A 20,454-nucleotide genomic window follows, 5' to 3' on the forward strand; every position below is an offset into this window, starting at 1 on the left:
GATTTTCACACAAATACGAGGACCAAGGGAGGTATTAAGCCTTCCATTTATTTAATACATGCCACAAACATAAAGTCTGCAACAGTTTTTTTTTTTTTCAACGATTGTATTTGTACTGTAAGGAGGTAGACGGACGGTCTTAGGGATCGTCAGGACGACCGCCACACCAAAATCCCGAGGAAACACAACGGTGAAGCCCGGTCTCGGCGGCCGGGACTAACCTTTGTGTATCAGAAACTTTGAAGAAATCCTGAGAGACGAAACGTATGACCTAGGCGATGGGCTCCGAAGCTCCCAGTCGCCGTACGGACGGCCGGCAACCAAGCTGGCCATGTCTGGAGTCGGGACGCCAGTACGACGCTGTCGTGTCCGCATGACTGTATAATCATAGCCGGTCACGAACGCGTCAATAAGAAAAACCTTGAAGAATTCATCACAGCAAGAAGACCGGACGGTCAAATGCGTCATTACGTCAAAAATATGCCAGTCAGAACTCGGGGGGCCTGCCCACCATAAAACCAGACGCTCACACGAAAACTTAACTTAGGGTGCTACATGGACGTACGACAGAGGTCGAATATGGAAGCATGATAAGCATCCAGGATTAAGGTAAAACCAAATTAGCCCCAACAGGCCTGCAATTGGGCCGTGATTAAGGTTTCACTAATCATGGGCCCATGAGAAAAACTATAAATAGGGGGTCAAAGGTAAGAGGTAGAGGACACATTGAATGCACATTTATTTCTCTCTCTCTCTATCTCTATCTCTACCTTTATTATAAAAGAGACTGAACACTGACTTGAGCGTCGGAGTGCCATTGGCAGGTACCCGGCCGGTCTTGACGAAGGAGAACGGTCGAACGGAAGTTGGATTAGTGAAGGACCGGACGATTCGAAATGGGAAATTGTGCAAGGAGCTTAGACAAAATCCCGACCGGAATAGTATTCTCTAAATTCCAACCGATTTAGTTGTTGGCAATTAATATTTAAAATGGTTTATGTGTGAATTAATTATCAAAAGAATTTTGAAAATTTCATAGTGATTTTGTTGCTTCTACTATCTGTTATTTGCCAAAGTGAGAGTAAATAATCATAAGATGATGGAATGAAAGTGTGATCGCAAGAAAAATGTGTGAAACTTGGTGAAATGAATTTCAACCTTTTCTATCTAATATACACATTTTTTTTTCTTTTGATTTGGAAAACGTGTTAGAAAAAAGGTTTTATCATTAAAGTTTCTTAGCAAATAAATAAATAAATTGTTATGGTTTTGTATTTACACTATTTTATTTTATCCCATTTTATTCTGTTCTACATTCCATTAAATGTTCAAACATAAATTTAAAGTTATCACGGTAAGGCTGAATTTCATAAGAAACAAGTTGAAGCTGAGTTAACATATATCTTCTTTTTATATATAATTAACTCGACTTAAGTCAAATATAATTCAATTCAAGCTATGCGCTAGATGTTATATAATTAAGCCTTATTTTTAAGATTCTACCCTTCTAAGTTATCAAATAAAATGTTTAGTATTAAGCGTGCATGTTTAAAAATACGAATATTTATTAAAATATAACATATTTTTTCTTGCTCACAAATATATAGAAGGGGATGATGCGAGTCAATGTTTATGTGCTGAATTTTTAGGGTTATTCTTCACTCTTTTAACTCACAATCTTGTCATCCTCCAGTGACGAGTCAACAAAAAACGTGAGCCAATTAAGCCATTTTTTTTTTCACATCAGTCATTCGCGCAGACACCATGCTTTTGACTTTGGACTTTTTCTCTTATCTCTACCCTTTCAGTATTCCCAATATTGAGTTTTAATTTATTCAAACCTTCTATGGTTTTAAGCATTTAAAAAATCATTATATTTTAATTAAAAGAACCTATTTATATTAAATAATGTTAGTTAATACATTTCAATAATTTTTTTAATTGCGCTTGTAACATCAGACTCTATTTTTGTCTTCCATCCCCATTAATGATAATATTTTGTTGAAAAATATTGGTTAAAAGAATTCATGACAACGTAGTTTCTTGAGAATAATTTAAAAAACTTGGTACTGAAGAAAAATAGCCCCCAAAATAAGAGACAGTCCCAAAAAATTTCAAATTTTGACATTGATTTGATGAATCCTGATGACAGAAAACGCAGGTTCAATGAAGCCATCGTTAATATGCTATATCCCTCCTCTCCTCAGGTATATCTTTTTGCCTCTCATTATTTTCTTTCAATTCCAAGGTTAATAGTATACTTTTATCGTCGTCTAGCGCGAACGAGAGTTGGAACCTGCGGAACCCTTGATCGAAGAGTCTGCTTCTGACGTTATTTCAGGTACGATTTTGGACAGCAGGAACCATGCTTTAACAATCGCAAAAATTGAAAGAAACATTGTTGAAATGTAGGTGCTTTGGATCATTGTGACAACAATTCCTCGACTAGCGTTGAAGAAGAGCATGACTCGGAGACAGAGAAGCTCAGCAGGGCCCAGCGAAAGAAAATTCGGAAGAAGAAACTGAAGGAAGAAGTCGTTCGTCGCGGAAAACTTATTGGACCGCTGTTGCCTCTGACTTCCACTCAAGTTACACGTGATACTCCACCTGTTCGATCAAATGCTTCTGAAGAAGGTTCCAAGAACATTGTCACTATCCTTTTATCAACGTCTTATTGTGTTATTGATCGCGTTATGTTTTCTCTGACTTTTATGCAACACACGTTGGTTTAGGTGGTGTGGCGGATTGTGGTGGTAAATCAGGGAAAGTGAAGCACCGTAGGATGGCAAAAAGGCTTGCCAAACAAAAGGGAAATGCCTCTACTTTGGGCGACACAAATCAAAGTTCCGCTGAGGACCTAAAAGAAGCCCGTTTATAAGTATATGCTGGAAACAATCACAGATAGAGATGCTATTCTTTAGAGTATAGTTGAGCTCGTGATACAGTGGTTAATTTTGTAAAGTAGTTTCAGAATGGATGGCTGTATTAAAACGAGTTTGCTTCTTGTTACTCAACAAATTTCCTTGGTTAACAGCATCATTCTGTGACTGTGGTTTCCTTCATAATTTCATTTATTACCCCCTCAATTTATATGGGAATGTGTAAAATAGATCATCGATCACGAGAGGAGAAAGTGGTAGACGCATTTAATGGGTTTACAGTTCTTGCATCCAGGTGATGAAAAACGAGAAGTCCTGTAATGCTGGTCCTTTTTTACATATCTGAAATACACTAATGTATTTCGAAATGTGCAGTCTGAAAACTATTTATGGAATGAATTAAAAAAAAAAAAAAACCTTTAGGATTTTAAAATTCAGAAGGCATTTTCACACTGGATCTTCATCTTCTTCGCTCATTCCTCACCACCATCACTCATTCTTCTGCATCTACATCATCAGAGTGCCAACAATGTTAGTGCAACTGTCAATGTAAGTGCCCTCGCCATTACATTCAAAGACAGGAGACTCGTTGGACCTTCGCAAATATGGGAATGTGTAAAATAGCTGCTATTTGATGCTCCAATGTGAAGGCGTCGTTGAGGGCTCCAGCCAGGTAGCAGCAATCGATGCAAAAGGTGAGGTTCTCGCAAGAGAAACAACAGTTGCGACGGACCTCTTTGATGAAGAGGAACTCCGGCGAGGTTAGGGAGGTGCTAGAGGAACTCTTTCTTCAGGTTCCTCATCTGCCAGAGGCCAATGACAGAGAAGAGACAGGGTAGAATGGCCAATTCATGATACTGGGGTGCAGCAAGAAAAAATGGGGTGCACGAAGAAATAGCCATAATGAAATCTTGGGCGTTAATGAACCGAACCTCAAAGAATTTGGGGTGATGATATCACACGTGTGAAAAAAAAAATAGTTTGTAATGAAGGTTGGATTGATCTGCTGTAATTAAAAAAAAAATCAAAATGGGTTGTAAAAGAATAGTGAATTGATTCACCAAATGAATGCAAATAAATTGAAAAGCATATAAGCCAAAAAAATACAATAATCACTAATTAATATATTAAAACAGCAAATACACTCACTGACCAATGACATTAAAAGATTAAAAAAAGAACTACATTAATATTAATAAACTTACAATCATAATTCAATTTTAGTGAACTATAACGAATATTAAAAAGAAACAAGCCCAACGAGTAGACTCAAACAAACACACCTTCAACTCACTTAAAAATAGTGAGATTGGGTTGAATGAATTATAAAATTAAATAGATATTTTAACTCCCCTTAACTCGTTAAATGGAGCGATTCGCCTCATTTTGCCACAATCATTTCCTACTTATTTAAATGACACCTAATGGAAATCTGGGGAGTTTTGTAGTGCCAACTTTCAACATGAACAAAAAACAAATATTGATTGGAGAGTACTGTGGTGTATTTAGAAATGAGTTTAGAGAGGTTTGGTAATGGAAAAACCCATTCCAAAAATTCACGTCACAGTCCATAGGCTTCTTTGGCCATCTTGATATTGGGAACACTAAAAGAGCAGCCATAACAACGTCACAAAGCTTAACACTGTTATTTTGCTATACTGGTATATATGTAACATGTGCAGCTACTAGCCTTGGAGGAAAGGGAAACAAAAACAGCCAAACTTCACCACAGTAACTAATATATTGACATGGGTGGGTATGATACTAAATGGTATAAGTGTTGAGTGTAACCCCACAATCCCATAATAATACAGATAGATGAAAGAAAACTCTGTACTCATGCACATGCTCATGCCCATCATCCATCCATGTTTACTAGTGGCCCGCAGTAAAATGTATCCAACCTCACTGGGTCCTTCACACTGCACATCCAAAAGTAAGCATTTATTAGATCCACGATAAAATGTTTCCACAACAAACAACAAACAGCGTAGGGTTTTCCATTTTTTGGAATTATCTTGCACACTTTAAACACCTCGAGATTCAAATAAAGAAAAGGTTTTTCAAAATCAGCTTATCAACTGTATGAATGCATGCGCGGACTTAAGCAAACAATTAGTAAAAGTGGCCTTTTAGCCAATGCCATGATTGTCAGATCCAATACTCCAGGAAAGTAATGATAAACATGGTTGGGTATGTAGATTGACTTCCTTGGATTGAATGATTTGAAGATCATGTTGGTTGAGCGACAATCAACAACGTAACTGGCACCCTACCCGCATGTTGCAATAATACAAGGTATCATTTCATTCGATTGCCTCAATCCATGTCATATTGAAATCTTGTCAGTGTGCACAAACTCAACTTCCTTCATCTGTTCACCACTTCCTATTTTGTCTCCATTCACGTTGCACTACTGTTATGCCCACACTGTAACCGTCAATGTTTACGCTTTTCTAATGCAATTACGCAGAGCTTTGGTTCAGTATTCCAATTCCCACTAAACCTACTTTATTTCAAAATTTAGTTTTTATCATATTCTTATATAATTTCAAAATTTTAGTATCTCAGCAAAAATTGTTGATTTCTATAACAAAACTACTATTTTATCTCCACAACAAGTATTGTAATTTTGGTATGTAAAAGGACTGATGTTGTTGAGATAAAATGAGATACCATTTTTCATCAGAAAATAATACCCTGCTAATTCTGATTGTACAATACCTAAGTTTTATATGCTCAAGAGGTGCTGCTATTATGTTAGTTTCAATAGGATTTAAAAATTAATGTTCTAAGAATAGACAAAAGTTAGTCATGCTGAACAGAGCAATGTAAAACTCGAGATTACAGAGGATTTCACTTTATGCTGTCACCGGTGGTTTGGGAGGATATTTCGGCGTGGGATTCGTGAATTCGTTTTGAACCAGAATAGTTGGGTTATAATTTACACGACATGCAGCAAGGTGATAATAATCAAAAAGAGCATTGATTTAGTCAAAATAAAAAAGTGAGGGAGACAAGATTACCAAAGAATATGGGACAAAGCACCAAACAAATTAAAATAGATTTTAGGGATTCGTGAAGAATGAAACTATCCCTTTCATTTAAATTATCACTTAAACTGGAATGAAATATTATAATTATAAAGAAACTACTGGTTCAGGAATATTAGTTGACAACTGGTGAAGAATAATAGTAGATTAGTTAAAGAATTACCTGGGGTCATGGTCATAATCGTCATGATGATGATGTCATGGATGAGGATAATCATAAGGGAGAGGGGAAACGGAGTTAAGGAGTAGATCGGAGCGATGGAAACCGAAATTGCGCATGACCTGATTATCGGCGAAATTGAGAGCCTTGTGCATTCCGTTCCAGCAATCGTCGGCGGAATACATGGCATTGTACTTTCCACTGCAGGGTTGGCATCCGGTGAAGTGCGTGATGAAGGGTCTCCGCATGCTCCCTTTACCGAACCCGGCATCCTTCAAATACTCTTCCCTGATGTCACCGTAGCTCTCGCTCACCTTCTCAGCGTGCCGCCTCCTTAACCTGCGCACCCCCTTCTCCATCTCCTTATATTTCTCGCTGATGTTCTGCAGCGTTCCCACGATCTCCTTCCAGTATCCTTCGAAGTAGTAATCGCTCTCCAGGTAAATCCTGTCCGCCCATTTATCCTTCTCGATCGCGATCAGATACGCCAGGCCGGTCTGATCGTCTGACTCCGGGAAGAACTTGTCTTTGAAAGTTGACCGCAGCGTCTTTCCCCATTTCTCGTAATTGGGCGTCTGCGGGCCCATGCTGGCCCACGACTCCATGAAGTCCAAAGACCACTGACAGTTTCGGATCAAGAAGACGCCGGCGTTCAGGCCCGTCCAGCTTCTCTTCTCGTGAATCAGGTGGGGCCACCCGTGAACTACAAGGTTGTGCCCCTTGTAACGCTCCAGAGGGAGCTTGAACTCCATGTCGGTGAACAACGCGTCCGAGTCAACCCACCAGATCCACTCGGCCTCCGGGTGGGCCATCATCGCGGCCCGCACCACAGGGTACTTGGCCCAATACGCGAACATCTTGGGGTCTAAGAGTGCGTTGTTGTACAAAATATCGTAACCGTGTAGCCGACAGTAGTCTACCTTGTTCTTAAAAAACCGCAGGAGAAGGTGGTCGCCGATAGGGTTCCGGCACGGCTCCGGCTGCGAGCCGGTGATCATCAAAACCCTTTCTTTTGCCCCGGCGGAAAACGAAGGGTGGAGTTTGAGCCACTGTTCGCGCTTCTCATCCCAGTTCCGGACTTTCTTGTCCATGGTGTAACCCATTTGCGGGTCGTCAAAGAAAGTTTTGTCCGGAGGGTCGAAAGTTAAGTCGGGAGTGCGGGACGATGCGGCGTCGTTTTGGGAAAGGGTTTCGAAGTTGAGGGTGTCGTTGGGGAAGGTGGTGAAGGAGGAGAAACCCCAGACGAGGATAAGAGCGGATAATGCTCCTCCGAGGAAAAGGCAACCGTCGGAGAGGAATATAGAAGAGTTTTTGTTTCGGGAAATGGGCTTCGCCATGGGAGAATTGTTGCTAATGTGCTGGTGGTGGTGGTGGTGATCAGAGAGTTCAGATGTTACCATTTTAGTGAAGTGTGGAAACTGGAAACCTTGCGTGCTGTTGCGCAGAATTCTGGCCACTTTACCAGTGTTGGTTACAATAAAATTAGCAGAGTTTGTGACTGGAAGCAGAAGAGTAACACGTACTATAGGTTTCTAACATTGGAAACTCTCTGGGACTATCTTTATGCGCATTGTTGTTGTTTATAAGAAAGAGGTAGCGCGCCATCTACGGCATGGCAGAATTCCCAAAAATAAAGTTAAAGGTAAAAAACAACTAAAGAGATTAACCAAACAAATAAACGACAAATTTCTAAACGTTAACTACCAGAATTTGTTTTGCTCTAATTTAATTTAATGTTACGCATCTACGTTTTATTCTGCAAAAAGAATCAGAAAACTGACTTTCAAGATTCTAATTTCTTTTCTGATGACTGTGTCATTCAAGCATGTATACATGGACAGTGATGGATGAAGAAAGAAAAGAAGAGATGAGCATGTGAAAGCTTTAAATCATGTACAGTACAAAATTGGCCAAGTAAACTGATTTTATAGATTTATATCGTGATTGAAGCTGCTGACTAAAATTAAAGAAAACCAGGGGACTGGAAAGTGTTTTTCCTTTAATCCAAGCGAAATATATGTAATGCTTCTCATGAAAAATCAGCATGGTAGCAATAAGAATAACTCAGTTAATTTATATTAATTGGAAGAATGAATGGAGGATAGGGTACGGTGTTACACCATTTATTTACCTTGCATGTTGCTCCGGTACTGATATTAATTCCTTTCAAAGGGATTACCGAAGTAGGGTACGTACATTTACTTTGTTTCGTTGCAATTCACGTGCCTATCATCATATTATAGACACGTGGAATGAGACCGACACGTTGGTCCCGCCAAACACCTTAAAGTCCATTCCAACTTTCTTTCTACCAGTATACCTCTCAATCTAACAAGCATATATACTTCCGCATATTTAAGGTTATTTCAGATTCACAAACAGAATAAGTAACTAAGTTCATGCAAAACTGTATAGATTATCAAAGTATAATATTCGCTGTAAAGTAATTAAGTTTTTCTAAAAAACCTAAAAATTATCTGTTGCGCTTTTTCTTACTTGTCATTATATATACCTATTCAGTCAAAGATGTTTTACTGCGCTGCTCCATAACGTGTTAAAACACCAACAAGAATAAAGTTATCTTCAACATGAAAATTTTTCCGTTTATCATGCAAGTTAGCGAGGAACAAAATCTAATTTTTCTTTTCACTGTTCTGAGTGTAAGGAATTTAACTGTTAGTCTGTGGTCCAAGTATTTCCAATCAATTTAAGAATTTCTGCTCTGGGACAGACACACTATTGGTTATTGACCGGTTACAGTTGAAATAAAACAATACACATTCTCATTTCATAATCACATGTTTATGATGGGGCACTGACGATCGCAATTTAAGGTTTACTATCTGTACCGTATATGACTTATCGGCCTAGTGTGGGACTGAACAGAAAGTAACCGAGCAAGAGAAACATACGTTACAATCATAGAGGATAATCATTAAAGTCGTAACTATGATCATTAATGAGTGATTAATAGAGTTAGTAAGAGTCATTAATAAGTAATTATTAGGTTTGATTATCTTATCTTATTTTGGTTTGGAAATACGTGTTTAGTTTCCAGGTAAAAGACACTTTTTTGAGTAATCTAAGCCTGTACAAAAATTTTCTTGAGAAATATATCTAAGCGTTAAATTCTTAGTTACATGTCTACCTCCACTTTGAACATTCGATTAAAAGAGTACACTATCAAGAGACACGTAGTTGGAGTTTGGGCAACAGCAATCTTCGACCTCATACCAGAAACACTTAACGCTTTCAAGTGCGTTTGATACATATTTATCTTCTTTTTAATTATATTTTTTTTGGATATACAGTATTTTAACATCATCTACATGTTATTAAGTGATTGGTCCAAAATTACTTCACGATTAATAATAATAATAATCATAAACATCAATATAAACTAATCACATAGCATCATTATCCTATTTTTTTTTTCAGAACCGAATATATTACCATGTTCAATCAAATTTTCTTTTTATCTTTCATAGCCAATTTTATTACACGAATTATTATGACATTATCTTTTGTTGCGCTATTTTAATTATGAGATGCTTCCGGCATTTAAGCCGATATTCGACTTTAACGGGTCAACAATAACTTTTTTATGTAAAAGATTGAATGAATGTTGAAAAGGGTGTGCAAAGTGGTAAAGTATAGAGGGAAAATTAGTATGAAGAGGCCAAACATATATATGAAAGGCGCAATTATACTAATTAACGAAAGCACGTTTTCTGTTGTCGGTTTTTGAGGAACTCGGTTGGGTCCAAAACAAAGAGAGGGATTTCAGTTTTCTTTTTCTTTTGATGAAAAAGAACTTAATTATGTAGTCGCGGAGAGGCAATATTTTTGACAACTAACAGTATATTAGGGCAACGAAATTATTGTTATGCATAAGTATTGCCTTCAATCATGCACTGATTAAAGGCCCCCTCTTTATAACCCCATTTTATGCGCTTTAAAGGACCATCACCCATATATATAATGCTTATTATATTAATTTAAACTGATTCCAACTGAAAATATAAATTTGACTAATTTTAAAATTATAGTATTGAACGTGGCCCAAGATGTTCTTAAGAAAATTGATTGGTCAACACATCTTGGATGTCAACTATCGGATATCAACTATCTTGTCTCTAATACTAGATTTCGATTACCTTATATTCAATAGAGGTAGAAAATCAATTATCGGATATCAACTACCTTGTACAGATTATAGCTAATTACCGATTGTTCATAAAAATTAACATATTCCTCAAAAGAGTAAATATAACTCTGGATGGATAATATTTTTATTTAATCCAATTCATATTGTAGTGGAGGAGGGTCGGTTGAGTCGGCCGGATCAAGGGTGCTGGAGGAAGACCGGTCGGTCCGGTTACCAAAGTCGCAGGAGGCAAAGGCGGCTTAATACCGGATGGTGTGAATCAAGTGGATGTGGGGTCGAGGAAGCATTAAAAGGCTTTGATGGAGATATAACGGAAGGCATAGCAAATCAATGAAATTAATGGTCAGTTACGAATACATCGTCTATAAATAGGAACAGCAGGACAGGTAAAGTGATCTTGAATCTAATCAAAATTGGTCCAGTTAACTGATCTACTGTCTGACTTGGGCGTCGGAGTGTTCTTATTGCAGGACCTCTTGGGTGATCCATAAAAGACATCAGAAAAGACGAACGGGTCGGACGATCGGAAACAGGATTAGAGGGTCGGTTCGGTCTCGGACTCTAACACCGAAACACATATATTTAATTTTCTATATTTTTTTCAGACCTTATAGGTCTTTGTATTCCCAAGAGAGAAAACTAAGATAAGCTAATATAATGTGTAAATTACGCTCAAGAGTAAAAGTATTTAAAAAAAACTGAAAAATAATGTTTATGGAAACATTAAACTAAGTGTATAATATATTGATGGGAGTTCCGCCTGTACAATCATGATTCATCATCCACCAAACGCTAAATTCCGTACATATCAATTTAAAACTATCAGACGAATAGAATTTATAATGTGTTAATATAAATAAATTATTAAATATTTTAAAATAAATTACTTAAGACAGTAGCTAATTTGGTAAATAATTATAATTATATGACATTCTTCAGGATGAAATGATATAAAATATATGTTTTTGAGATAATACAGTTTTAAAGTTATTAATACATAAGTATTTATTAGAACGGGATACCTAATCTCCATCATCCTAAATCAAAAATAAGTTCATCCTAGTTAGAATTCGGAATTCAGTATATCCACAAAAGATAACTAACCCTAAAAAACACCATCTATAATCTAAAATAAAGAATATATAATTTTTATTTAATCTTATTTGACAAAATGCACTATCTATAGATAAAATGATAAATACGAATTAATTCTAAACCTATAGATATATCTATACACCATTATCACAAACGATATCTATATACTATCATTAGAAACTATACTTAATGAATCCTTAATATAGTTTAAAGTCTCTTAATGACTTTTGCCATAATATCAAAATCGAAAATTTAATGCGTGTGAAAATAAAACTCCCTCCCAAGCCACGTGACTTGTCTCCAAAATTTAGCCATTGGATTTTGACAAGAACTGATATGTTGGTGTAGATTGTTTGTTTCTTTTATTTTTGTCAATGTTACATGCGATTACAATTGACTCAGTTAACAAAAAGGCATAAAAACAGTTTTTTAATATACTCTCTTTTATTAATTAAAATTTTCAGTTGCAAAATTTGTAGACGTCACACAATATTTGATAAGTATATTTTAACTTTTATAATTTGAATTAACTTAAATTAATAAAAAAATTGTGTCGTAATAATATGTTAGAGATTGTATTATTTTCCAGCACTCTTCTTATCCGTACACAATATTGGGCCACCAGTGGACCCTAAGGCTGTGGTCCTCGTACGGGCCTATTGGGACCATGAACTTCCGGTCCGTGAGGGTGTTACTCTCTCCACCTCTCCGTTTCCTTCCTCCACCTCTGCAACTTTCTACATTTTTATTTTAATTACAAGTATAACCTTTTCTTTTACTTTTTTAACCTTTATATTTTTTTTAATTTTTTTACTTATTTACCAAACTCTATTTTTACTCATTGCTCAGTCCCACCCCCTCTCCCCTCCCAAAATTTGAGATCCGCCCCTTTTCTTCCTCACCTCCCTTATACTCATTCTCTCTTTTATTTATTTTAATCTAAAATCCAAATCCCATTCTCATTCCCTTTTTCACTGACACGGTACCCCCACACCCCACCATCTCACATATCTTTCATTTCTCCCTTTCACTCTCTTCTTCCTCTCCTCCTCTTAGCTCTTTTATTTTTCTATTTCTGTTTCCTCCTCCATTTTCTTGCTTCCATTTCCCATTCCCATTTTTAATTTTCGTTACCTTTATTTGAGGATACAATGAATAGCACTAAATCCATAAACTTGCATACTACATATTACATTGGCACTGCTTCCCTTAACCGAAATTATAGAATCCAAAAGTAACAAGGTTTTGTCACTCCTTTATAAGGAGAATGAAGTAAATTTCGTACAAATAAAAGCTTAAAAATATAGGAGAGGCAAAGTGTCATTATTAATGTTCAGAAACAACTTTTGTAACGAGAAACGAAAAAAGATTACTTTTTTTGTTGTGTCGAACTAGTTCGTGGTTGTTGGGGAAGAAACCCATGAGTCTCCCGGCAGAATTATGGTAAGCATACATGAAACCACCCATCACTCCAATCAAACCCCTGTAACAATCAAAGGATCCCTAGTTTCAGGCTTAATCCCCGAGAGATAGCTGACGGAGATGGAAACGCCGATGATGGTGACGAATGGGAGATAATCGAGAGGACTCCGGTGAAGGGAGGGTTGCGATCAACGATAGGGTACTCCGGTTTTGTCATGCAGTGATGTTTGTGTTCATATTTCTTCTTCGGATTCTCTCTGTATATCCAACGTTGCTACGACAAATCACAACGACACTGCAACCTTAACACAGATCAAAACAATGCAACGCAACTCAACATCCGTAATCTTTATCCTTCAACGGACGTAGACATCCGTAAACGGATGTTGATATCCGGACATCCCTAAAGTATAAAATTGAAATAGAAAGGATAAAATTAGAATAGAAAAAATAAAGAAAGGCTAAAAATGGAATGGGGAGGTATAAGGAGCATGTGGGGAGGTACAGGGAGTAACACCCGGTCCGTGAACCTACGCTCCAGCCACCAGATCTATCCAGTTTGGGCCTTAGTAATTCCAGACCAATTTTCGATTTACTTTGGCAATTTCTTCTTGCACCTTCCTAATTTCTTTTCGCATCTTCTCATTAAAGTTAAATGATAAATATACTTTTCTGGAAATTCATACAATTTTAGAAAAAAATATGTTGCATAAAATCTTATTTTCCAAATTATTTTTTAATTACTTACTTTTTGAATACTCCATTATGAAATGTACAATACATAATAATATTCATTAAAATAAATAAAAAAAAATGTTAAAATATCGTTATTCATAATTTAAATGTATTTGAAAATGTTTTTTTTTCTTTTCTAAAAATATAAAATTTAAAGCCTTCTGAAACCCAAAAACTTTATAAAACTTTCTCCAGAACATTGTTTTGTAAGTTTTATTTTGATAAACCTTGCATCATCATAGTTTGTTTTTGAAAGAAGATTAGTTTTCCTTAATTATCATTGTAAGAAATAGTCACTTATATGGCTTAACATAACGTAAAGCTTTCGGGAAAAAAAAAATGAGAAAAGTCGAAGAAGTGGAATCCTAGATAGAGTACTCTAAAGGTTATATAATTTATTTTCAAAATAAATATTCAACTCAAAAAAAGTTTTTATCACAGGCTTTAAATTTATAATGGGATGTTGTGGAATGAACGATTCATATTTCTTTATAGTCTAAAAGTTATTCTACAAATAAAATATAAATTTGTATAGTTTAATTTAAAAATTAACGATTTTCCTTATTTATAAAATCATCAAATAAAAAGTCATTTTTAAAATTGCATGTAATTTTAATTGAAATTTGTTATTTAAATATGTTTTGTTATGTTGTAACCTTATTGTTTTATTGTCTTATATTCTCTTATTTTATTATATGATAAGATATTCGTCAAACATACTTTACATTTGCGATTTATATTACTTTCTCAGTCTAATCCATTGTTTTAAAATCGTTCCCTTTTCATCTTTCAATTTTGAACTCTTAAAACTTTCAACACTTTTATAACATAATGATTTTGTATTTGATTATTTTCTATACTTGATAGCAAATATTATATTTCTTTGTTTTATTTGCATATAATTTTGAGCTTGTCAGTTCTTATTATCACTCTTCAATGGGAGATAAACAACTAATTACGCACTTATGAGTTTTTTCCCCATCATATTAAGCCTCATACTACTAACATTTTAATATGGCAATATTATACTTGCAAAATAGAATTGGTACATACGTTCTAAAAATTCACAAAAAACAGGTTAGATAAAACAAACTGCACATTAAATTAAATTAAATTATTTTTTGCTCTATTTATTTAAGACTGTGATTTTGACACAAAAATAAAATAAAGTACATTACAATTAAAATAATAATATTTTAATTATTTTTATATTATTTTTAATTTAAAATTATGATATATATTATTAAAAAGGAGTGTCAAGCATACGTAATAGTGTCAACTAATTTTTTTCTCAGTTTAATTATAATCTAAATGTAATTGATTTGGATGGAACAACTCACTTTAAAAAATAATAATTATACTTTTAAAATAAAAGTAATACTATTAAAATTTTAAATATATGTATTATGATTAATCTCTATACATTTATTTATATTTAAAAAATTATCATATCTAAATTAATTTAATTAATGTAACTTATTTTTTAAAACTTGTTTTTATTTGATTATTTTTTTTCAAAACAGACAAAAATAGTGTATTAGTCCTTGAAAAAATTATAATCTATTTAAAAAACAGGTTAAACGACCTGATACAATGTTTTTTTTTTCCCTCTTACAACTCTATGAAAAACTAACTTTATTGAAGCTTCATTTATCTTCAAAATTGAAACAAAAATTAAAGTTGTAATCTTGGGCCATATAAGTAACCGAATTTGAGAAGAAAAAAAAGTGAGTCCAGTGAACAAAATTTTCAATAACACTTCATTTTTTAAAAAGAAGAAAATGATACTTTCTACATCAAGCCTGTTACCATTTCCAAGTTCCTGTAATTTGGGGTGTGTTTCAAATCAACAAAATTATTAATAAAGGATCTTTTCCTTTTAAAAATATTATATATTGCAAATACAGAAAACGAAAAAGAAAATAGTTACTAAATAGTATCTCGACTTCCCGAGCAAGCATATTACTACACAGCTTTAATAAGAAGCATACGCCCACACAAATAGAGAATAATGTTTCTGGTATGCCATGAGAGAGTAAATGAACTTTTATTCCTTATCAATGCTCTGTTCTGAGGGTCTAAGTGTATACATAATGCCTATGGTTGCATAAACATCCCCAACTGGAATCACAAATTCACATCAGTTAGAGGATTGTATACTAAACATACTTACTGGTAACATCACAGCAGAGTATTCAACCACTGTTATAGATGCTTATTAAATCAGCAACCTTGAAGATCACGCCACCTGAGATAAACCAACCCTGCCCGATAATGAACGTATGCTCCAGCCACCACCAATATATGAAACAATTGGTGACTATGTCCGGCAATGTCAAACTTCCCAGGCATCCATCTTTCTGGAATCCTAGTGGCATAAACCAGTGCACCAATTCCATAGAGAACACCCATCAGGATCTCATATCCGGTTGTGTGAAATACTTCTGGCTGGCCCCAGAATAGAAAAAGTTTGTGCAGTATAGGTGCTGCTCCGGACAAACCCATTCCGAAGAAGAGAGATGCTCGGATGGTGCGGAATTCAGGATTTTGGAACACTGGAAGCAGAGAAACCAAGATGGTGGCAATACCCAGTACAGTGATAAATCCTAAGTAAAGGTTGCAGAAAAATGGATAACACATAAAAGAGTAGTATACTGGAGGGTAGAAAGAGGTGGCTATGAGGGCTGCAATTCCAGCATAGTCAAGCCTCAGCATGATGTATGCCATTCGCTCAGAGTGACATGATAGAAGATGGCAAATACTGCTAGCTAGCAAGCAAAACATGGCACCCCCTAAAAATGCGAAAAAAGGCCACCTTGTAATTGGTCTAATCATAAGTGGTGCTATTATGTTCGCCAGGTCCTCCTTTACGCTATGCTGCACATAATCAACAAAGAAATAAACAATGCTGCATTAGCTCCCAAAACCTAGTCATTAGTCAATCATCAATATAAACAGTATGGTAAGGAAAAAAAAAATCAAATGTCCGGCGAAACTTTCCAACAGAGAAACATATGAAATACCACAGCAGAAAGTTCTACCGGAACTATCATCATTAATCCATCATTCCGTATAACAAGTCTAACTTCTAAGTCCAGGATTATAATTTTTTAAAATTTCGTCAACCATATGATTAAAAGATTTTACCCCGACACATAGATTATTATTAATCAGATCAGTATTGTGGGTATCTGTAAAAAGGAATCTATCATCAAGTAGGAAAAAAGAGAGGATAAACCCAACTGAGATAGCAACCAGAGGGCTTGTTTAAAACCTCACTGCCTATCCCCCAGCAACAAAAGGAAAAAGAGAAATGAAACAAGTATTTAGTTGTAAAGCAATTACCAGAACACACACATCAGTATGATTGCTACTGGAAAATCTTACAGGCAAACAATTATACAGATGTTCTTTAATATGCCAACTTGAGATTTCATCTCTGAGTCTGTGTAAATCGGGAACGGAAGGAAGACACGTCAAGAGTTCTGACTGTAATTTCTGCAGATCGGGCTTCATGATGTCAGGAAAATGCTGTAGGGAATTAAGATCTACAACCTTTGGAATTTTCATGGCAGTGTATATGGTCAATGCCAGAAATATGAAGAACCCGACCAAATGCCTTCAAAAGATAGCATTTTGTCATTTAATGGTTGAGAACAAGAAAACTACGAACTAAACTAAAAACATATATCTTTAATCCAAATATTGGTTGTGCCATTCTAGTTGCTAATGTCTTTACAAAAGAAACACAAATATAAAGTAAAAATTTTGTAAGGCAATAGTTATTTAACACCAACAATTAACAGACAAGGTAAAGACCAGGAAAACCAACCAGATGGAAAAAAGGCAGAGCTAACTCAATACAATTCAATTGTAGACAACCTTGTTCTAAAAATATTTTGAAAATTGGACAGATTTATTTACAAGATATTTCCTCCTCAAAAAAGAGCAAATAATAATTTGAATATATAAGAGACATGATTGATAGTTACGGTCTGTGGACTCTTGATCATGGATTCTGATTGCAGAAACTGCCTTTCTGTTCACAGGGCTAGGAGTGAGAGCCATGAACATTAGGCTTCCCTCATAAAACAGTCCAAATTGAACTATGCTCTCACAGTCACAGTCCCCCTCATTGATAACAAAGATTAAAGGAAAGGCAGGAAACAAGGCTGGAAATCATATGTATAGGCCCTAAATTCTGGAGTGCCCATGAAGTCACTCTACCCATCACTTTCTGAAAGCTAATAACAACAATGATACTGTAGCCTTTATCTTTTGTGGGAAAATGAACCAGAGTTATAATGCTTGTCTGGGTTACCGTTGACGGTGTTACCAATTTACTTTTGCAAAACAACCCTTTATTGGTTCTCTGGTTAAATTCAGGAATTCGTGTTACCATGAACGGGAAAACAAACATACATGCAGCAATTATATTCATGAACATACTTTCTCTTCTATATCTCTCACGTACCAATTTTCTTTCTATCTCTCTTTTATCTCAATCATCGTACCTATTATCTTTTCTTTCATTCTTTCTTTATTTCTTTATTGTTTTCCACTCTGTCTCTCTTCTTTCCACCGATTCATTCATTCAAAAAAGGGTTTACTTCCTCGTGTAATATTGAATTATTTAGACGATGACGGGGATATTATCCAGCAAAACAGATCCCCAGAACGAAAACAAACGCTCAGAAGCAGCGCATGTAAAAGAACTAAGAAATCCTGAGAGAAATCTCCAGAAAAAAAATAACAGTAAAACATAACATTTTGGTGGGAAACAATAAATAGGAAGCGGAAGGTGAAATGCAAATCCTTACGTCCAAACATTAAGAGTTTCGTTGTGTATGGTGAACATGCTCAGCAGAACCTGCTTGAGGGGCCATTCAGATCGATAGTGACCGAGAATGTACTCGTTGTCTCTCAAGTAACCGGGTAAAGAATGGTACTCCACCAGCTGGTACTTCACCTTCTTCCACAGCCTCCTCCCTTTCCCTTCCCTTCCGCGACACGCTCCTTCGTTCTCCATCAAATTCAAATCCTCAGCCCCCATCTTCTGTCAATTCGACAGCCAAAACGATAATTAACCTAAAACAAACGCAATTAAACGCTCTTCGAGATCTCCAAGACGAAAGAAAATAGAGATTATTACGCAAAACATAGGGATTAAAAGGTACCTAGAATTGTAGAATACCGAAGAGGTGGCGATATTTGTGAGGAAGGGAGAGAGAGAAAAACAAAAGACGATGCGAGAAATGTAACGAAGTTGATTGCGGAAACGCAGTTTATTAGAGTTGCAAGAAATTTCGACGTTAACAGGTGTGATGTGACGAGGAAGATTCTTCAAGGAGATGCTGCGGTGCCACCTACAGTTTCGTTCTTTGTTTTTTAAGTCCTTTTAGACACGATATTTCCTTTGCCTGTTGCGCCACGCCAGCCACAGTTTCCAAAAGCCTGATTAATTACCCACAAAACATCATTACACTAAGTTAATCACGGTTCAAATTTTTGTTAGCAAAAGATAATCACGTCCTATTTTTAACTTTTGGTGGATAATGCCTACACGTCTCACTCCTCGTGACTCGCATTTTCTTAATGAAGGTTATTTGATAGACATGGACACTCTGATTCAATTGGAAAAAAATTAAAATTAAAGATGGATTAATTTCTATATATGTTTCAAGCATAATCTTATCAATTCAATTATTCAATAACAATTATAAGTATTTATTTAAATATCTGTCTTAAAAATTAACAATAAGAAAGGCTATGGTCAGTGATCTTTGATTCTATATACTTTCTGAAAGAGGATAAAAACGCTGGTTGAGATGCTTATTCATTTTTTATAAAGACTACCTTTAGTTTTTTCTTTTCACTTTTATATATAATATATAAATAATGAGAATAAAACTAGATAATGTCATTATTTATATATATAATATATAAATAACGATACTTTGACATCTAGAATGTGACAAATGTTTCACACGGTCATGTGTCATATTATGGGTGGTCCACATGTTTTAAAAATAAAATGATAGAATGACGTAAATTCACTCTGGAGTTCAAAATAAGTGACATATTCAAATATGTCCACTTTGTGCTAAAAGTTAGCCTAAACTATTCAGTTATATGTTAATTGCTACCATTTTCTTTTCTGCACCATCACTTTAAAGAAAAACATTTATTTCGGAATGGTCCTCCTCATGCTAAAAGTTAGCCTAAACTATCCACTTATTTGTATATTGAACCCAGATATGTTACTATACATTAAATCCACGTCATTCTATCATTTTATTTATTTTTTAAAACACGTGGACTACCCAGAATATGAGATATGATAGTGTCAAAAATTTATCTCTGAGTGTTAAAGTATCATTACCCTTTTCAGAATTAAAATAAATAGTTATTGTCACTATGATTGGTATAGATATTTTTAATAGATATAAAATTTGAGATTCGTAATCTTAAATAAAAAGCTCCATCATAAAAGTAAAATAAATAAATAAATCATTTTTAAAGTGAAACATAAATTAAAATGTAATTTTTATGATACACATTGATTTAAATAAAAAATAAATTATAAAAATGCCTTGAAAATATGGTTCATTATCATGACCTCGTCACAACTATTACAAATCTTAATATGTCAAAAACATTTTATAAATACGATGATAATCATTATAGTGAAGGTAGTATTTAATGAGATTTTAGCAATTAGATATAGGTGTTTGCTAAAATATTAACTCCGAGAATAGTGTGAATTAGTTCAAAATGAAGAAAAATAATTGAGACTTTGGATGGGAAAGTGTTAGTTAAATATAACTTTTAGTGGAATGAAATTATAGGTGTTTCATGAATAATGTGACCGTTGTTCTTGTTTTGTGTCTCTCTCATGCACGGAATTAAACATTGAAATGACGTTTATATCAAGGATTGGTA

The 20,454-nt window shown here is 35.1% G+C and overlaps 3 protein-coding genes across 7 annotated transcripts; 1 reads left to right on the forward strand and 2 right to left on the reverse strand.

Annotated features, from left to right (window-relative positions):
* The first annotated feature begins 2,039 nt into the window (after positions 1–2,039).
* LOC106777451 lies at positions 2,040–4,176 on the forward strand. The gene is made up of 4 exons (XM_014665033.2): positions 2,040–2,207; positions 2,278–2,341; positions 2,413–2,634; positions 2,733–4,176. The coding sequence occupies exons 1-4, from the start codon at positions 2,136–2,138 to the stop codon at positions 2,876–2,878; spliced, it is 504 nt and encodes a 167-aa protein (XP_014520519.1). The 5' UTR covers positions 2,040–2,135; the 3' UTR covers positions 2,879–4,176.
* Positions 4,177–4,306: 130 nt separating this feature from the next.
* On the reverse strand, positions 4,307–7,750 carry LOC106778048 (galactomannan galactosyltransferase 1). The gene is made up of 2 exons (XM_014665934.2): positions 6,096–7,750; positions 4,307–4,801 (listed from the first exon to the last, which is right to left on the reverse strand). The coding sequence occupies exon 1, from the start codon at positions 7,490–7,492 to the stop codon at positions 6,131–6,133; it is 1,362 nt and encodes a 453-aa protein (XP_014521420.1). The 5' UTR covers positions 7,493–7,750; the 3' UTR covers positions 4,307–4,801; positions 6,096–6,130.
* Positions 7,751–15,535: 7,785 nt separating this feature from the next.
* On the reverse strand, positions 15,536–18,885 carry LOC106778086 (heptahelical transmembrane protein 4). Of its 5 annotated transcripts, none has more exons than XM_014665987.2 (4): positions 18,690–18,885; positions 18,333–18,565; positions 16,858–17,131; positions 15,536–16,389 (listed from the first exon to the last, which is right to left on the reverse strand). In XM_014665987.2, exons 2-4 carry the CDS (start codon positions 18,563–18,565, stop codon positions 15,736–15,738), a joined length of 1,161 nt encoding a protein of 386 aa, XP_014521473.1. In that variant the 5' UTR covers positions 18,690–18,885; the 3' UTR covers positions 15,536–15,735. The 5 variants fall into 5 exon arrangements, with proteins under 5 accessions (XP_014521473.1, XP_014521472.1, XP_014521474.1 ...); XM_014665986.2 differs by having other exon boundaries at positions 18,333–18,568; XM_014665988.2 differs by having other exon boundaries at positions 16,900–17,131; positions 18,333–18,600.
* Positions 18,886–20,454: the final 1,569 nt, after the last annotated feature.

The sequence above is a fragment of the Vigna radiata genome, chromosome 11 (genome assembly GCF_000741045.1).
Source record: "Vigna radiata var. radiata cultivar VC1973A chromosome 11, Vradiata_ver6, whole genome shotgun sequence".
In the NCBI taxonomy this organism is placed as follows: Eukaryota; Viridiplantae; Streptophyta; class Magnoliopsida; order Fabales; family Fabaceae; genus Vigna; species Vigna radiata.